Here is a 17,987-nt window from a genome sequence, read left to right as displayed (position 1 = left end):
CCCACATAAAAATGCTGCTTTTTATATTCTTTTCGGCCCACATAAAAATGATGTTTTTTATATTCTTTTTATTGGAATTACTTAGTCATTTATCTAATTAATTAATTAAAATATTCAAATAATATTATGATAAATTCTTTTAAGTATTCAAATATGGAATTAAATTTTATGGTAAGTTCATTTTATATTCTTTTATATGGAATTTTATGGTAAGTTATTTAAGTGTCCAAATATGGTAAGGTTCTTTTATTAATTAATTATTTAATTAGGGATTGCTTAGTCAAAGAAACTTACCGGTAAAGAAGAAAGTGGATGATGAAGAAGACAACACTATAGAACCGGTGGATGATGAAGAAGACGACACTACAGAACCGCAGTAAGAACTAGCTTCCAATATAATTGACCCTTTGACAAACTCAATGAATGCGGAGAGAAGACGGGATGTTCTTCAAAGACAAATGAGCAAAAGTGTTTGAAAGTCCCTCCGTTTTCCTATTTGTAGGAAAATTCCCAACAACTACAACCACGTGAAGTGAAACGACACACCCCGGTTTGAACCGTTGCGTTGATCTAAGGGTCGTGACCAAAACACATCCAACGCTCCAGATTTTATCTTAGAATACACGAATTGACGCGTCAATCCAACGGTTCTCTTTCGTCCTCATGATCATAAACTAAAGGAATATGCACTTGAGTGTGTCAGAGTAGCTAGGACACATGGCAACAAAAGACTAAACGGCTAGTCCCCTCAAGTCACGTTCATTTGTTCGCGAGATTACACGTATTTCGCCAAAACCAAGGTCACTCATTAGGAGAACATCACGACAAATAAAACAAGTTATGATCCTCGACAACACGCGCGAACACATTATAAATGCATACAAATTTATGATCATCATGAACACATATCAAGTTATTTTGCTAAATGTGTGAGATTCTTCTTCATTGTGTTCTTTTGCTAAACATAAGCATGTATCATGTGCCATGTCATTTAAAGATGGTGTCAAATCATCAAAATTAAAGGTTAAACAAAGAGGAGGACCAAATATTTAAATTTTTCAAAATTCGGAAACCAAAATTGTGTAAAACAAAATAGAAAAACCAAAATTGTGCATTGCGTAAAATAGGAAGACTAAAATTGCTCAAAACAAAATAGCAAATTTAAATTGTGTATTTAAACTTATATAATATCTGTAATTAAATTTGGACAAATCATTGGAGTCTGACTCCAACTAATGACTCATTACCTTGACCAGGTCTTTCATAGTTCGGATTTAAAAACTATGGTATTTTATACCGGGTTAATAAAAAAAAAATTTTTTATGAAAAATGTGTAATGGATTTGAATATTCTCTAATTTTTCTTCATGTTTTCTCTTTTTTTTTTTTTTAATTCAATAGTTGATTTTCTCTCATTTTTAATTTTTGTAATTTACTAACCATTAAATTAAAAAAAAAAGAAAGAAAACATGAGGAAAAATTAGAGAGATCCATATCCGTTTGAATTGTACCTCTCCTCTAAAGAGATGGTTTCATTGGTCAAGACGTGGTCGTTGAATAACCTTATCATTCACTGGATGACCATTGACCACAACAAGGACCGATTCTATCGTCTATAGGGTCTTCATTTGAAAATTGAATTGCACGTTATTGAACACTGATTGAATAATTTTCTAGCCTAACTTCACTTGGAACTGGAACGAAATTCCACCAACTTTTACTTTGAGCTAACTAAATTTTTTGTCAAAAATAAATAAATTAAATTTATTTCCAATGTCACTTTTTCCTTAGATTATCAATATATATTTAATATAAAACTAAATTTTGAGATATAACTATATAATTTAGGAAGAGTTTTTTTTTTTTTTTTATAAATTAAGAGCATCTAGATATCAAGGTTCAAAGCGACATCCCAACTATGTTGGCACCCCGCGACGTTCTCATCCTCTACCTATAACTCATGTTATTTAAAAAAAAAAAAAAGATAATTACAAGGGGGACTAAGCCTTACCCCAAAGGAACAAGGAAAGGTGGTACGGTATTGTGGGAGTTCTAACTTATCACGTAAAAGTCATCCTAGAAGGTAGTCGGTAGAGAATTCCACCACCTCATTTGAGTGTAAGCATGTCCTAAATTTGCAAGTTTATCCGCACACGCGTTTCCTTCACGAAAAATATGAGACCACCTTAAAGTAAGACCAAGATGCAAGCAATTTTCGACCATCTATTTCGCAAATCCCATGGAACCACATTCATATCATCAAAGGCTTGAAGTGCAATTGTCGAATCACTCTCTAACCAAAGGTGATTCCAGTTCTTACTATGAGCCACTTCCATTGCAAGGATCAATGCCACTTCCATTCCAGTTCTTTCACTAATGGCCTACTACTCCTTTGTCATCAAATGTTGTCTCAATTGGAACAATGTTGATCTTGTTAGAACAAGACATTTTACTTTTTCAAGACAACATGAAAATCAATCTTCAACAATCTCAGATCCAAGAGGACTAGACCAAGAAATGATTCAATCAATTCCAATGATTCATTACAAAACAGAAAAACACTGTGATGAAAGAGTCTCTAGTGAATGTGCTTTTTGTTTGAGTACTGAGTTTCAACAAGATGAGAAACTAAGAGTTATACCAAATTGCAACCATTTATTTCACATTAATGTGTTGATATTTGGCTACAAAACAATGCTAATTGTCCACTTTGTAGAAGAAGAGTTTCATTAACAAAAGAAGAAGTACAAGTTGAACATGTTCTTACTCCAAGACCTTCACCTTATTTTCAAAGCCAAAATGTTGAAAACATCGTTGGTGGTTGATTTGGATGATGAAAATGAAGGACAAAACTTGCATGAAAGAAGACAAGAAAGAGGTAAAGAATTGGAGGTACCAAGAGATTCTACTAGTCCTACACATATGAAAGCAATTAAGCTTCATAAAGTGATTAGCATGGGGGATGAGTGTGTAAGTATGAAAGATAAAGATGATGGCTTTTTGGTTAAACCAATTAGTTCGAAAATCTTAATATCAACAGAATATGCATGTCCATGAGGTCATTGACTCCGTTGCAGTTTGTGGTGATAGCAGTAGTAGAGTCAAGAGATCATTCTTTTCCTTTGGGCATCGAAGTAGATCAAGAAGTGATGTCTTACCTATTCATTTGGACCCTTGAAATTCAGAATTGCGCCGATATATCAGACCCGGTTTTGTAAGTTTGAGTTAGACTCAATTCTAAATTCTAAGATAATATTAGAGTCTCCTCCAGGATCGACTGAGCCACCTATCATGTTTCTGATCGAGTCACCTACCATTTATATCTGCACACCAAGCCCAATAGTACGGGCACCAGGGGTGTGTTTTGTAAGTTGAGTTAGACCGAACTCTAAATTCTAAGACGATGGTTAAAGCACGATTTTAGTTGGCAACGAACACGATCATGACTGATACCACTTGTAAATATCAGTTTAGACACACCTCAGTCAATAAACAATTTAATTTACTTGCAAGTTCGAAGTTAATACAGTTGGGTTATACGCACCTAAATTATGCGTTGTACATGCAAGCCAGTTGGTAGTTTACAAATTTTCAAATGCTCACTCCAATGTATGATGAGCTCTCTGAAGTGTTGCTTTTTTTTTTTTGAAAACTTGGTATCCGGCCTTAGGACCGACTAATCCAAGGGGACCAATCCCACCGCCCACTTGCGGGGGCCCATTTCTCTGAAGTGTTGCTTAATGTTGTGATTAAGGTGTTTGTACTTCATTTAGTTTATGCTTCATTTAGTTTGTACTTCAGTTAAGAAAAATCAACTTCAATTGTCATGGAAGTGTGTGATAACAACAAAAGAGCAAAGTGTGGTCATACATTCATTGTATGACACTATGACAAATTATTTATTTTTGTTAAAGTGACGCTCATTTAAAAAATTAAAAAAAAAAAACTTCTTTACAGTTATAGCATACTAAATCTTTATTAATTGATTTTCTTTTTATCAAGATAGTATTACCAACATTTTAAACCAAATCATACTAAATCCATATTCTTACTAAATTATATTAGTTTTTTTCCCTCTAAACTGTCAGCTAATATTTATCCTATTGAATCTACAAATAAATTTATGTCTAATAATATCAATTATTATTTTGTCAAAAAAAAATATCAATTGTTATTAATATTTATATTTTGAAAAATGCTTATCATTATTTTTGTCAAGACGTCGATATCATTGCAAAACACCCCAAATTTTTTATGAATCTTTGTCTCAAATCTTTCTGGATTCATTTGGCAAAACAAATCTCATATTTGAATTTCGACTCATATTAATTGAGCTATATTAACTTAAGAGGTTTAACGCCTAATTATTATCTTATAAAATTTATATCTATAATTAATAATCTTATCAAAATAATTTTTAGGAACAAAGTATTCAATCGGTATAAACCATTTGCCAAATTATATGCTATGCTTCACAACATTCATTAACCAATTTGTACCTCCAAACATGAAAATACATCAATCATTCCTTGTAGGCATTAATTACAAGAATTTTTCTCAACTAAAAACACAAACTATAATTTTTTTGATATAACAAAAGACAACATAAGAAAATGATCAATTAGGCTTAAACTTATTTAACTAGAGTAATAATCAAGGAGCAACAAGACACCAACAATTATTTATAAACTAATTAGAGCTATAGAGAACCGAGAAATTAAATCGTTGGTTTGCTTGATCCCAATGAAGACCAATTACATCCCCTTTCTTCAATTTCCTTCTAACAACAAAGTCATCGAACCACTTCTTGATGAAAACATGACATTGTGCGGAAGTCCATATCTTGAAAACGAGAGAATGGAGAGATTTTGTGTCAACATCCCATACTTGAACTTCCACTCCTTGTTTCTGCTTAGCAGCTTCAGCACCACCCATCAACACAGGAATTACAAAATCATTAGCCAGATCCTTATTCAACCAAAGCCTTCTCAAACGGCCACAATCACTCTCTTCCAAGACCTTCTTAATCTCCCATTGATAATCAGAATTATTGTTCATTCTTAAACAACGGAATGGGAAATGGATCTCATCAAATGTTAAACAACGGAAAGGGAAACGGCCGCAAGAACCACCACCGAGTGATAAGCAGACACAAACGAAGTCATTGGGAATATTGATGCGGCTAGCCATGAATGAACAGAGTTTAGAGTATTATTTTGTTAACTGATAAACCCTTCACTACTTATATATATAGATCAATATTAGGGTTAATTTTCTTTATCTTTCAATAGATTAGATTAGATTAATCGGGTCGGCCCACATAAAAATGCTGCTTTTTATATTCTTTTCGGCCCAAATAAAAATGATGTTTTTTATATTCTTTTTATTGGAATTACTTAGTCTTTTATCTAATTAATTAATAAAAATATTCAAATAATATTATGATAAATTCTTTTAAGTATTCAAATATGGAATTAAATTTTATGGTAAGTTCATTTTATATTCTTTTATATGGAATTTTATGGTAAGTTATTTAAGTGTCCAAATATGGTAAGGTTCTTTTATTAATTAATTATTTAATTAGGGATTGCTTAGTCAAAGAAACTTACCGGTAAAGAAGAAAGTGGATGATGAAGAAGACAACACTATAGAACCGGTGGATGATGAAGAAGACGACACTACAGAACCGCAGTAACAACTAGCTTCCAATATAATTGATCCTTTGACAAACTCAATGAATGCGGAAAATCATAGAGAAGACGGGAAGTTCTTCAAAGACAAATGAGCAAAAGTGTTTGAAAGTCCCTCCATTTTCCTATTTGTAGGAAAATTCCCAACAACTACAACCACGTGAAGTGAAACAACACACCCCAGTTTGAACCGTTGCGTTGATCTAAGGGTTGTGACCAAAAGACATCCAACGCTCCAGATTTTATCTAAGAATTCACGAATTGACGCGTCAATCCAACGGTTCTCTTTCGTCCTCATGATCATAAACTAAAGGAATGTGCACTTGAGTGCGTCAGAGTAGCTAGGACACATGGCAACAAAAGACTAAACGGCTTGTCCCCTCAAGTCACGTTCATTTGTTCGCGAGATTACACGTATCTCGCCAAAACCAAGGTCACTCATTAGGAGAACATCACGACAAATAAAACAAGTTATGATCCTCGACAACACGCGCGAACTCATTATAAATGCATACAAATTTATGATCATCATGAACACATATCAAGTTATTTTGTTAAACGTGTGACATTCTTCTTCATTGTGTTCTTTTGCTAAACATAAGCATGTATCATGTGCCATGTCATTTAAAGATGGTGTCAAATCATCAAAATTAAAGGTTAAACAAAGAGGAGGACCAAATATTTAAATTTTTCAAAATATGGGAACCAAAATTGTGTAAAACAAAATAGAAAAACCAAAATTGTGCATACCGTAAAATAGGAAGACTAAAATTGCTCAAAACAAAATAGCAAATTAAAATTGTGTATTTAAACTTATATAATATCCGTAATTAAATTTGGACAAATCATTGGAGTCCGACTCCAACTAATGACTCATTACCTTGACCAGGTCTTTCACAGTTCGGATTTTAAAACTATGGTATTTTATACCGTGTTAATAAAAATGTTTTTTTTTCTTTATGAAAAATGTATAATGGATTTGGATCTTCTCCAATTTTTCTTCATGTTTTCTCTCATTTTTCTTAATTCAATAGTTGATTTTCTCTCATTTTGAATTTTTATAATTTACCAACCATTGAATTAAGAAAAATGAAAGAAAACATAAGGAAAAATTGGAGAGATCCAAATCGGTTTGAATTGTCCCTCTCCTCTAAAGAGATGGTTTCATTGGTCAAGACGTGGTCGTTGAGTAACCTTATCATTCACTGGATGACCAATTGACCATTGACCAAAACAAGGAGCGATTCTATCGTTTGAAAATTGAGTTGCACGTTATTGAACACAGATTGAATAATTTTCTAGCCTAACTTCACTTGGAACTGGAACGAAATTCCACCTACTTCTACTTTGAGCTAACTAAATTTTTTGTCAAAATAAATAAATAAATTAAATTTATTTCCAATGTCACTTTTTCCTTAGATTATCAATATATATTTAATAAAAAACTAAATTTTAAGATATAATTATATAATTTAGGTTTGAAGCGACATCCCAACCATGTTGGCACCCCGCGACGTTCCCATCCTCTACCTATAGCCCATATTATTATTTTTTTTTTTTTAAAAAAAAAGATAATTACAAGGGGAGACTAAGCCTTACCCCAAAGGAATAAGGAAAGGTGGTACCGTATTGTGGGAGTCCTAACTTATCACGTAAAAAGTCATCCCGGAGGGTAGTCGGTAGAGAATTCCACCACCTAATTTGAGTGTAAACATGTCCTAAATTTGCAAGTTTATCCGCACACGCGTTTCCTTCACGGAAAATATGAGACCACCTTAAAGTAAGACCAAGATGCAAGCAATTTTCGACCATCTATTTCGCAAATCCCATGGAACCACATTCATATCATCAAAGGCTCGAAGTGCAATTGTCGAATCACTCTCTAACCAAAGGTGATTCCAGTTCTTACTATGAGCCACTTCCATTCCAGTTTTTTTAAAAGTAGAAGCTCACAATTCTCCTCGTCCTTGCATATGAGGCACTGACTAGGTCTGTGCTGGTGTGACAAAAACAAGAGAAAACATGTGTTTGTCTCAAAACTCAACTTATAATCAGTTTTTCTTGTCTCTGTTGATTCGACGCCGATCAGATCACCATGATGAAAGAGTCTCTACTGAATGTGCTTTTTGTTTGAGTGAGTTTCAACAAGATGAGAAACTAAGAGTTATACTGTAACAACCCATTTTATTATTATAGTAAATAATAATTATAAGTAACTTTATGTTAAATTAAGTCACTAATTTAAATAGGACTTATTAGTAAATATGAGAAGAGGAATAATTTCATAGAGAAGAAACTATACTATAGAGGGACATTATTGTAAAACTCTATCAATAAGTATACATAAAGTGAGTGTTGGAAAAAAGAAAAAGAAAACACAATTTTAGTCTCTCCCTCTCTCTTTCCTCTCGGCAGAACACAACCCCACCCCCCTCCAATGTAGTTTTCTTCAAATTCACCATTAACACCACATGCATGCTTAGGATTCAAGAAGAATAAACACCTTCTACCTTATTAACAAGCTTAGTGAAGAAGATTATGCATTGGGTCTGCATCATGAGTTAACAAAAGTGAAGAAGTTGGAACTCAAGTGTTAGGGATTTCTCCAATCTTCATCATTTTCACTCACCCATCAAGAACTACCTTCAAAGAGTCAAGGTGAGTTCTTATTAAGTTTGATTTTGAAGAAAACTCTGTTATTCCTCTTCTCATATTTACTAATAATAAGTCCTATTTAAATTAGTGACTTAATTTAACATAAAGTTACTTATAATTATTATTTACTATAATAATAAAATGGGTTGTTACATTCTACCCCCTTAAGAAAATTTCGTCCTCGAAATTTAAAATTTACCTGAACAAATGGGGGTAGTTCGATTGCATCTCCGATTCAAGCTCCCAAGTTGCTTCACCTGGGGGTGAACCTTCCCATATAACTTTCACTAATGGGATTTCCTTACTCCTCAACGTCTTGACACTACGTTCAATTATCTGAGCTGGTTGGGGTTGAAAAGTAAGATCGGACTTCAAGTCTACCGACTCAACTGACAACGACTGAAAGGGATTCGAAATGTATTTTCTGAGCTGAGAAACATGAAACACATTATGAAGTTCGGATAGTGAAGGTGATAAAGCCAACTTATATGCCACTGTTCCCACCCTTTTGATGATCTGATAAGGTCCTATGTATCTTGGGCTTAACTTCTTTGTCTTGAAAATTCCTCTTAATCCCAACCTAGGAGTTACTTTCAAAAACACATGATCACCTTCTTTGAATTCTAAAGGCCGCCTCCTTTTATCTGCATAACTCTTTTGTCGGCTCTGAGCAACCTTCATCTTTTCTGGTATCATTTTTATTTTCTCTGTGGTCTCTTGGATTATCTCTGGTCCAAGAATGCCTTTGTCACCCACTTCAGACCAACATAGAGGTGTCCTGCATTTCCTTCCATATAGTGCTTCATATGGTGCCATTCCAATACTGGAATGATAACTATTGTTGTAAGCAAATTCAATTAAAGGCAAATGCTTACTCCAGTCTCCTCCATCTTCTAGAATGCAGGCCCTGAGCATGTCTTCTAAGGTCTAAATAGTCCTCTCTGTCTGACCATCCGTCTGAGGATGATTTGATGTGCTAAGGTTTAACCGGGTCCCTAAAGCCTGATGGAAAACTCCCCAAAAACTGGAAGTGAATTTGGGGTCTCGATCTGATACAATGCTAACTGGAATTCCATGTAGTCTTACTATCTCTTCAATGAATATTTCAGCTAGTCGGGGTGCTGTGTAAGTGGCCTTGACAGATATAAAATGGGCTGACTTGGTTAACCTATCAACTATTACCCAAATCAAGTCATGTCCTTTTTTAGTGCGAGGTAAACCCGTCACAAAATCCATTGAAATCTTTTCCCACTTCCACTCCGGTATTTCCAATGGCTGAAGCATACCACCTGGTCTCTGATGTTCTATTTTGACTTGCTGGCATACCAAGCACTGAGCCACGAACTCTGCGATATCGGTTTTCATGCCTGGCCACCAAAAATCCTTCTTTAGGTCATGATACATCTTCGTAGAACCGGGATGTATCGTGAAACTGCTTTTATGAGCTTCTTCTAGAATCATTTTCTTCAATTCCGCATCATTAGGCACACACATCCTTCCTTCGAAGAGTATAACTCCATCTGCTGCTTGAGTAAATTCTGGTCTACCCAAACGAGATTGTAGATCCATATCCGTTAATTGTGCTTCTCCAATTCGTCTTTTCAAGTCACAAGATACATCTAACTGGCTTAGCATTACTCCACGGTCTAGACAGGTGAAGTTCAAATTGAGATCTCTGAATTTCTCTAATAGTTGACACTCATGCATCATTAACTTAGACGTGTGTAAAGCTTTTCTACTCAAGGCATCAGCCACCATATTAGCTTTTCCAGGATGATATTTCAACTCAAAATCATAGTCCTTTATGAATTCCATCCACCTTCTTTGTCTCATATTAAGTTCCTTTTGGTCGAATAAATACTTCAAACTCTTATGGTCACTAAAAACTTCAAATTGAACTCCATAGAGATGATGTCTCCACACCTTCAACCCAAAAACAATGGCAGCTAGCTCTAAATCATGGGTTGGGTAATTTTCTTCATGTGATTTCAATTGTCTCGATGCATAAGCTACAACCTTCCGTTGCTGCATAAGAACACATCCTAAACCTTTCTTCGAAGCGTCACAATACACTTCATACTTCTGAGTCGGGTCTGGGATAGTTAAAACAGGAGATTTAGTCAACTTTTCCTTCAATTTCTGAAAACTCTGCTCACATTCCTCATTCCATACAAATGGAGTTTCCTTGCGCGTCAAACGAGTCAGTGGTAAAGCTATTTGGGAGAATCGCATGATAAACCTTCGATAATAACCGGGAAGTCCCAAGAAACTTTTAACTTCAGAAATATTCTTGGATCGCTCCCAATTAAGTACTGCTTCTACCTCAGAAGGGTCTACAGCTACACCTCCCTGTGGAATGACATGTCCAAGGAATTTCACTTCAGACATCCAAAACTCACATTTACTCAACTTTGCAAAGAGTTTCTTCTCTCGTAAAGTTTGCAACACTATCCTCAAATGTTTTGCATGCTCTTGCGGGTTATGAGAATAATTCAGAATATCATCTATGAAGATTACCACAAACTTATCGAGATAAGGTTGAAAGATTCTATTCATATAGTTCATGAACACAGCTGGAGCATTAGTCACACCAAAAGGCATTACCAAGAATTCATAGTGACCATAACGAGTTCTAAAAGCAGTCTTTGGTATGTCTGAATTTTTAATTCGAATCTGATGATACCCTGATCACAGATCAATCTTGGAAAAGATTGTTGCTCCTCGGAGTTGGTCCAGCAAATCATCTATACGAGGAAGAGGATATTTGTTTTTTTTAGTGACTTTGTTGAGTCTCCTATAATCACTGCATAATCGCATCCCACCATCTTTCTTTTTGACTAATAACACTAGTGCACCCCAAGGGGATACACTAGGCCTGATGAAATGTTTTTGCAATAACTCCTCCAACTGAGCCTTGAGCTCTTTCAATTCTAATGGAGACATTCTATATGGGGCAGTGGAAATTGGTTCTGCTCCTGGAACAAGATCAATAGAAAATTCTATTTCCCTTTCAGGTGGTAAGGAAGTTATGTCTTCAGGAAATACATCCTGAAATTCTTGTACTATCGGAATAGAACTTATCCCTCCATCTGAATTAGGACTTGAGGAAAGCATTAGTATGAAAGTTTGGTCTTTGTCAAATAGACATTAAATCATCTGGTGAGCATTCTCTAGTAATTTAGATATCACTTCTCCCGTTGTCATATTCTCAGGTGGAACGAAAACAACTTTTTCTTTGCATCTGAGATACACTGAATTAGCTGAAAGCCAATCCATGCCCAATATAACATCCATCCTCATCATGGGCACACAAATCAAATCTATCAAAAAAGTTTTGTTTCCAACTCTAATGGGACAGTTTTGACACGTCAAAGTAGTTTCTACGTTTTCATCAGTTGCTGTAGTGATAACCATTGGTATACTTAAAGGAGTCACTTCTAGATTAAGTTGATTCACACACTTTAAAGAAATAAAAGAATGTGATGCTCCACAATCAAACAACACAGTAAGAGGTTCATCATTTAGATAACACTTACCCGTAATGAGTTCATTATTTCCCTTCGACTTTTTGGCATCTAAGGTGTACACTCTAGCTGGCTTTGGCATCTCTAGATCAATTGCTCCCTTCTTTCTTGCTAGAGGACATTCTCTCTTCATGTGGCCTGGCTGTTTACACTGGTAACAAATGTGTTGATCAGCCAAGCACTCTCCTTTATGATAATTTCCACACTTGTTGCACCCGCCAGCTTGAGTGGACTTGGAAGTCTGAACTTGCTTCCCTTTGTTTGGTGAGCTCTTCGCTTTCAAATGCTGGTTATACTTGTTGGACTCTTTTCTCTGTTGCCAAGTGAAGGAGAATAACGTGTATAAAAGAGATTAAAACGCAGCGGAATTAAAATTTCCTTCACTGAATCCTTGCGAATGGGCATGATCAGGGTTACACGTTATTGAAGGTGTGAAAACACAAGAAGGGGGGGTTGAATTGTGTTTTAGCTAAGTTAAAACTTTTTCAAGTTCTTAACTCAACTACGTTAGCAGCGGAAAAGTAACACAATAAATAACAAGATAAAGGGAGAGAGAGATCACACAAACAATTTATACTGGTTCCTCTCACAAAACGAGAGTAGTCCAGTCCCCTTGCACTTCCAAGGGAGTTCACTATAATCACACAAGATTACACCTGCTCAAGCACACAAGCAAGAGACTTCTCAACAATGCTCAAGCACACAAGCTTAAGACTTCACACTTAAGCACACAAGCTTAAGTTTCACACTTAAGCACACAAGCTTAAGTTTCACACTTAAGCACACAAGCTTAAGTTTCCTCAAGTAAAATAGTAAAGTATATAAAAATATACAAATGCTCTTAGATGAACCTAATGTGAGCAAATACAAAGTAGTACAGAGTATTTGGCTAAAGTGCAAAAACACTTGACAGAGGTTCAGAGCTTGTATATCACAGAGTTCAGAGTTTTTTTCAGCGCACGTTCAAATCTTGATAATAGTTATTGTTGTAGCTGAATCTTCTAGTATATATACCACTAGAAAAGAGTCGTTGCAAAAAGAACCGTTGGAGTTGATAACCTTTTGTCTTCAAGCAGTCTGTCTTGATGCAGTTGGTTGTATCCAAAACTAAGAAAGAGTTTCAGGTACTTTGACTACTGCAGAGTGGACTTTCCTTATTCAGCTAACAAAACTGAAGACCCACGTTCTCAAGACAGGACAGACAAAACAGAGGTAGCTGAACTGATCAGGCTTGAAAGGTCCTTTTCTTCATTGGTAGAAGAGTTGACTGGTAAAGAGAATCTTTACAGCTTACAAAGAGATCTTCAGAGTTTGATGAAGCTTGTAGACAGATAAGAAGATCTGAAGTCTTCATCCTCTGAACGTTGTAACCTCTGAAGTCCAACATCTTCTGAGCGCTTGTGAACTTCTGAATTCACATCCTCTGAACTCCACTCAGGACTTAAATGATGCTTATATCTGCGCACTTAAAGTAAATTTTTAGTCCTTCCAATTGTTTATTAATACTTTGTTATCATCAAAACCTTTATAGATTTAGGGGCAAACATTTTTAAATCAATTTTGTTCCAACAATCTCCCCCTTTTTGATGATGACAAACATAAGTATTAATTGACAATTGTTGTTAAATTAACTTATCATGTTTCTCTTAGGTTTATGAGGTTTGCAAGCTCCCCCTAAGATTGATACTTCATAAAGTCTGAACTTTATGTTTTATCCATGATATTTTAATTTAGTATAAGATTAAGATAATTTTGAAATAAAATAAGTTTCATATCTTTCTTCAGAGTGAGAGGTTTGCAAGCTCTCCCCCTAAGTCTCATAAGGCTAAGTTAAAATTGCACTCTTAACTTATCCTTACTTATGAAATTTATTTTAGTTTCAACTAACTTAGTCTCCACCTTGAAATACGTAAAACAATTTAAACGTAACAACTTTTAACATAACAGATAAAAGCGAGATAAAAGGCGTGGTTTCAGTTTTAACTTATCACTTATCAATTAATGCGTAACTACTCCCCCTTTTGTCATTATCAAAAAGTAAAAAAAAAAAAAATTTATATAACCAAGACAGTCAAAGAAGGAAGAGTGGTTGTTACAAAGGTGAATTAATTTTCAAAAACGAAAACCAACGCGCTCAAAGGTGTATAAAAAGAGACGAGTTAACATGCCTTCTTCACGTAAAAACACGAGTAAACAAGTGAAGCAAGAGAAAGTAGGAATAATGAAAAGATTTAGTTTACGCATCGCAGAGTTTAAGAGAAAGAAAGAAGGCGAAAAACGCGAAGACGAAGAGAAGGATAAAAAAGACAACAAGAAACCACAAGATGCTGAGATAATAATCATCTCATCAGACTCAGAAGCTGAAGAGAATGAAGATGATGCTGACTATGTTGAGTTCTTGGCTGGCTATGTTCCAGAAGAGGAACAAGAAGAAGAAGAACAGGAGCAAAACCCAGATCCCATTGAAATTTCATCAGAGGATGCTGAGGAGAAATCAGAGATTTCTTCTGAGTTTTATCCATCTGATTAGGATTAGGTTGTCGTTTTCTTTTTCTTTTTACCAATGTACTCAACATTATCAGATCATGAATAAAAAAATTTTGTTTTTAGAAAGCATCTTGTGTTCTTATGTTCTATTTTAACAAGGAAAATAATCACAAGCAAAAACAACAAAACATATAATAAACCACATAATAAGAAAAATTGTTCAGAGGATAAAACAGAGAATAAAAAGAAAGCATAAAACATGTGCATAGAATCCTAGGGTTTCTTAAGAAAGGCTAAGAGTTGGTCGAATTTATCATTCAAAGATCCCACATTGGAAACTAAACCATCCACCTTGGTTTCCAATGTCTCTTGAGCAGCTCTTTGACGTGCTAGACCTTCTTGCTGTTCCCTCAGGGCTTCTTGAAATATCTGCAACTGTTCTGCCATAACAGGAGCTTGATCTTCAATCACAGGTTCTGGTTCTTCAACTAAAGGTGCCTTGCCTTTATCAGAGGGTTCACCTTCCTCTGGATAATCTATCATCAGGATATCATCCTGGTTCAGCACATTCAGTACATCCTTGCCTGTGGTATCCTCATTGTGTAGCTCATTTGCCAACTCGGCAACTCTAGCAGCAGCTTCTTCCAACCTTTCAGACTCAGACCTCTGAGCTTCAAGACTCGGAAACAGCTTGGAGTCTATCCAGATGACTTTGAAAGCATTCAGACGGTGTTCAACAGCAGCAATTTCTTCCAGCTTAGCAAGTTCAAATCCAGCATGATTGAACATGGTTAACCTTTTCAATTCAGCCCTAGCCATACTATCTCTCAAGAAGCTTATCATATCCAAGTCTCTTCTTCCAATCTCAGCCTTAATTTTCTCAGCAGCACCATCCAGAGCATTGCAAATCCTTGCCTTAATGTTTGAAACTTCCAAGTCCACATCAGAAGGACAAACTAGAAACCTGTCCTTAAGCAGAGATAATCTAACTAAGTCTTCATGAATCTGAGTGGATAGATTACCAAAAGGATTGGATGATGATGGTGAAGGATTGGGAATGGTAGAGAGGTTGGGTGATTCATTAGCAGGGTTGTCAATAATAACAACTTCTGCCTCTGAAGGCTTGGGGGCACAAGTATGAATACGCTCAGGAGAAGCATGTTCAGCACTTGGGTTAGGATGAGGTTCAGAGGTTGGTTCAGGTGATGAAATGTCAGAAGTTGATTCAGGGTGAATATGTTCAGGAGATGGTTCAGGGGATTTAGATTCAGGGTTTGGTTCAGGAGCAATTTGTTCAGGGGTTGGTTCAGGAGGTGGAGAGGATTGTTTTGTGGGAGAGGTTGGTTTAGTGACAGGAATATCTGGTTGAGGTTCAGATGGTGGAATGTCAGGTTGAGGTTGAGGTGATGTAGATTTGTGTTGAGTTTCATGCGAAGGAGGATGATTGTTTAGAGGGTCAGGGCTCAGATGTTTTTCAAGTTCAGATAGGGGGTTATCAGAGGTTGGAATATCAGAGGTTGGTAAAATAGTTCTGAGAGGTTTGGTGTAACCTATTCCAATCTCATTTTCATTAAAAACATACTTAGAAGACTTACCTTTATCTTTAGAAATAGGAGCAGGTCTTCTACGAAGGCTTTCAGCAATAGTCTCTTCATCAGACTCAGTCTCATCTTCAGACTCAGATTCTTCAGATGAACTGTCTTCCTCAATAACAATAGGCTTTTTAGAAGCTCCTTCAGCAGCCTTGTTTGAAGTTTCTTCATGCTTCCTCTTAGTTCTTTGCTCAGCCATAGATTGCTCAACCTTAACCTTCTTCTGAGCAAGAAGATCTGGCTTAACTTGCTCATCCTGAGAATCAGCTTTCCTCTTTGGTTTCCTCTTAGGCTTATACATGTTTACAGGAGCTGGAGGAACCATACTTCTATCAACAACCAAACCTTCTTTTCTGAGCACTTCTAAGTAGTCCTGAATCACATGCTCAGCATCAGCTTCAGATATAACTGGGTAGCCTTCTACATACATACGATCTTCAGGTCTAACAGATAGCTCTTGTGGAGGTGCAACAGGCTTAGATGCAATAAGGCGCATCTTAGTAAGGAAACTAGCATGAAGAATTTCAGGAGTGAACTTCTTCTCCACAAGCTCTGGGTGAAATTTCTTTAGGTTCTGAACAACATGACCTTGATGCAGAAGGTCTGACAACAACCTAGGATAAACTATAGTAGTTTTCCTCTGAGATTTACTTGCAAAAATGGCTTCACAAATCCTTTCAAAGAAGTAATCTCCCAGATTTACCTTCTTTCCTGTCAGAAGGAAATACAGCAGATGACGATGCGTCCAGGAGATTGTATCAGTCCCACCAACCCTTGGACTGATAGCTGCTATGATGATCTTGAAAAGAACTCGACATTCATCAGTCAAACCCTTTACTTTCCCTTTTAACTTAAAGTCAGTGCAGATGAGATGCAGAAGATCATCTCTGAATCTTGTATCCTTTTCAAACACATCTAACTCTATCCCAGAGTTAGGCAGACCAAGAAGAGCATTGAAATGAATAGGCGAGAGTGCCATGTTCATCCCACAGATATTTGACCTAATCTGTACACCTGTATAATCCAGCAAACCCATTTCCTTCCTAGTTTTACCTTTCAGACTAGGATCTCTTTCTATTGCAGCAAGCTCTTCCTTCTTAGCTTCATGCTTATCAAACACCTTTGCTTTCATCCAGAATTTCTTCAACAAATCTGGGTAGATAGGACCGTTAAGCATGTCGAAGTACTTATCCCAACCTTGAGTGATAAAGTACGGCTTAACGTCGAAACCATTTGCTTTCAGACCATCAAAATCAACTATCTTCTCTGACAGAAACGTGAGTTCAGATTCTGGGAATTCCATCTCGTTCCCAACAATCTGAAGGTTCTTGAAAATAAACGGTGGAATCCTTTTTGACGAAGAAGATGAAGTACCAGCCATTGTTGGAGATTAGGGTAAGGTTTGGAAAGACTAACGAGAGAGAAAGAAAGTTTGTTGGAGGTTTAGAGAGAATATGAAAGTGTAGGTTGTGAGAGTGAATAGTGTGCAAGTGTATTGTGTAAGTTTTATTTAAATGCACACAGTTAACACGAAAATAGCAAATTTGGGGAGTTACGCTAATTGACAGAAAGTTGAATACCAAAAATCATCATTAACCACCCACTACCTGACACACGTAGACCACGTGCAGAAATTTACTCGGTAACTGCTATTTTAATGGACAACTGTTCAGCAGTGAATACTAAACGTTTCCCACTTAAATAGTTCAGAGCCTCTGAGTTATTTAAAATTCTCTATCAGAGTTAAGTACTTCAGAGCTTGTGTTTCAGATGTTCTGAATAATAAGTTCTGATATACATAACCTCTTACACTTTAATTGCCAAAAAAAAAAATTTCATTCAGAGATTGAAAACATGTTCAGATGTTTCTTTATAAAATCAAATCTTTCAACAGATAAAGCTTTAGTAAAAATATCAGCCCATTGATTTTCAGTATCAACAAACTTAATATCTATAATGCCTTTCTGAACATAATCTCTGATAAAATGGTGTTTAATTTCAATATGTTTGGCTCTAGAGTGTAGGATAGGATTTTTAGAT

General features: G+C 35.9%; 2 protein-coding genes and 1 pseudogene across 2 annotated transcripts; 1 reads left to right on the top strand and 2 right to left on the bottom strand.

The window, feature by feature from the left end:
- Window positions 1-2,375: 2,375 nt before the first annotated feature.
- Window positions 2,376-3,177, top strand: LOC123892175 (annotated as a pseudogene).
- Window positions 3,178-4,688: 1,511 nt separating this feature from the next.
- Window positions 4,689-5,189, bottom strand: LOC123892165 (B3 domain-containing protein At2g33720-like). Its single transcript, XM_045941990.1, has one exon. It carries the CDS (start codon window positions 5,187-5,189, stop codon window positions 4,689-4,691), a length of 501 nt encoding a protein of 166 aa, XP_045797946.1.
- Window positions 5,190-11,491: 6,302 nt separating this feature from the next.
- Window positions 11,492-16,443, bottom strand: LOC123892147. The gene is made up of 2 exons (XM_045941976.1): window positions 16,357-16,443; window positions 11,492-12,181 (listed from the first exon to the last, which is right to left on the bottom strand). The coding sequence occupies exons 1-2, from the start codon at window positions 16,441-16,443 to the stop codon at window positions 11,492-11,494; spliced, it is 777 nt and encodes a 258-aa protein (XP_045797932.1).
- Window positions 16,444-17,987: the final 1,544 nt, after the last annotated feature.

The sequence above is a fragment of the Trifolium pratense genome, linkage group LG1 (assembly GCF_020283565.1).
Source record: "Trifolium pratense cultivar HEN17-A07 linkage group LG1, ARS_RC_1.1, whole genome shotgun sequence".
NCBI lineage: Eukaryota > Viridiplantae > Streptophyta > Magnoliopsida > Fabales > Fabaceae > Trifolium > Trifolium pratense.
This window is presented reverse-complemented; position numbering and strand designations above follow the sequence as displayed.

Excerpts from the sequence above, each read along its gene's own strand:
- LOC123892147 (XM_045941976.1), bottom strand. The coding sequence starts at position 16,443 with ATGCGCCTTATTGCATCTAAGCCTGTTGCACCTCCACAAGAGCTATCT. Across the intron at positions 12,182-16,356 it reads TGTATGTAGAAGGCTACCCA|AGAAAAGAGTCCAACAAGTA; the intron begins GTTATATCTGAA and ends ACTTGGCAACAG.
- LOC123892165 (XM_045941990.1), bottom strand. The coding sequence starts at position 5,189 with ATGGCTAGCCGCATCAATATTCCCAATGACTTCGTTTGTGTCTGCTTA.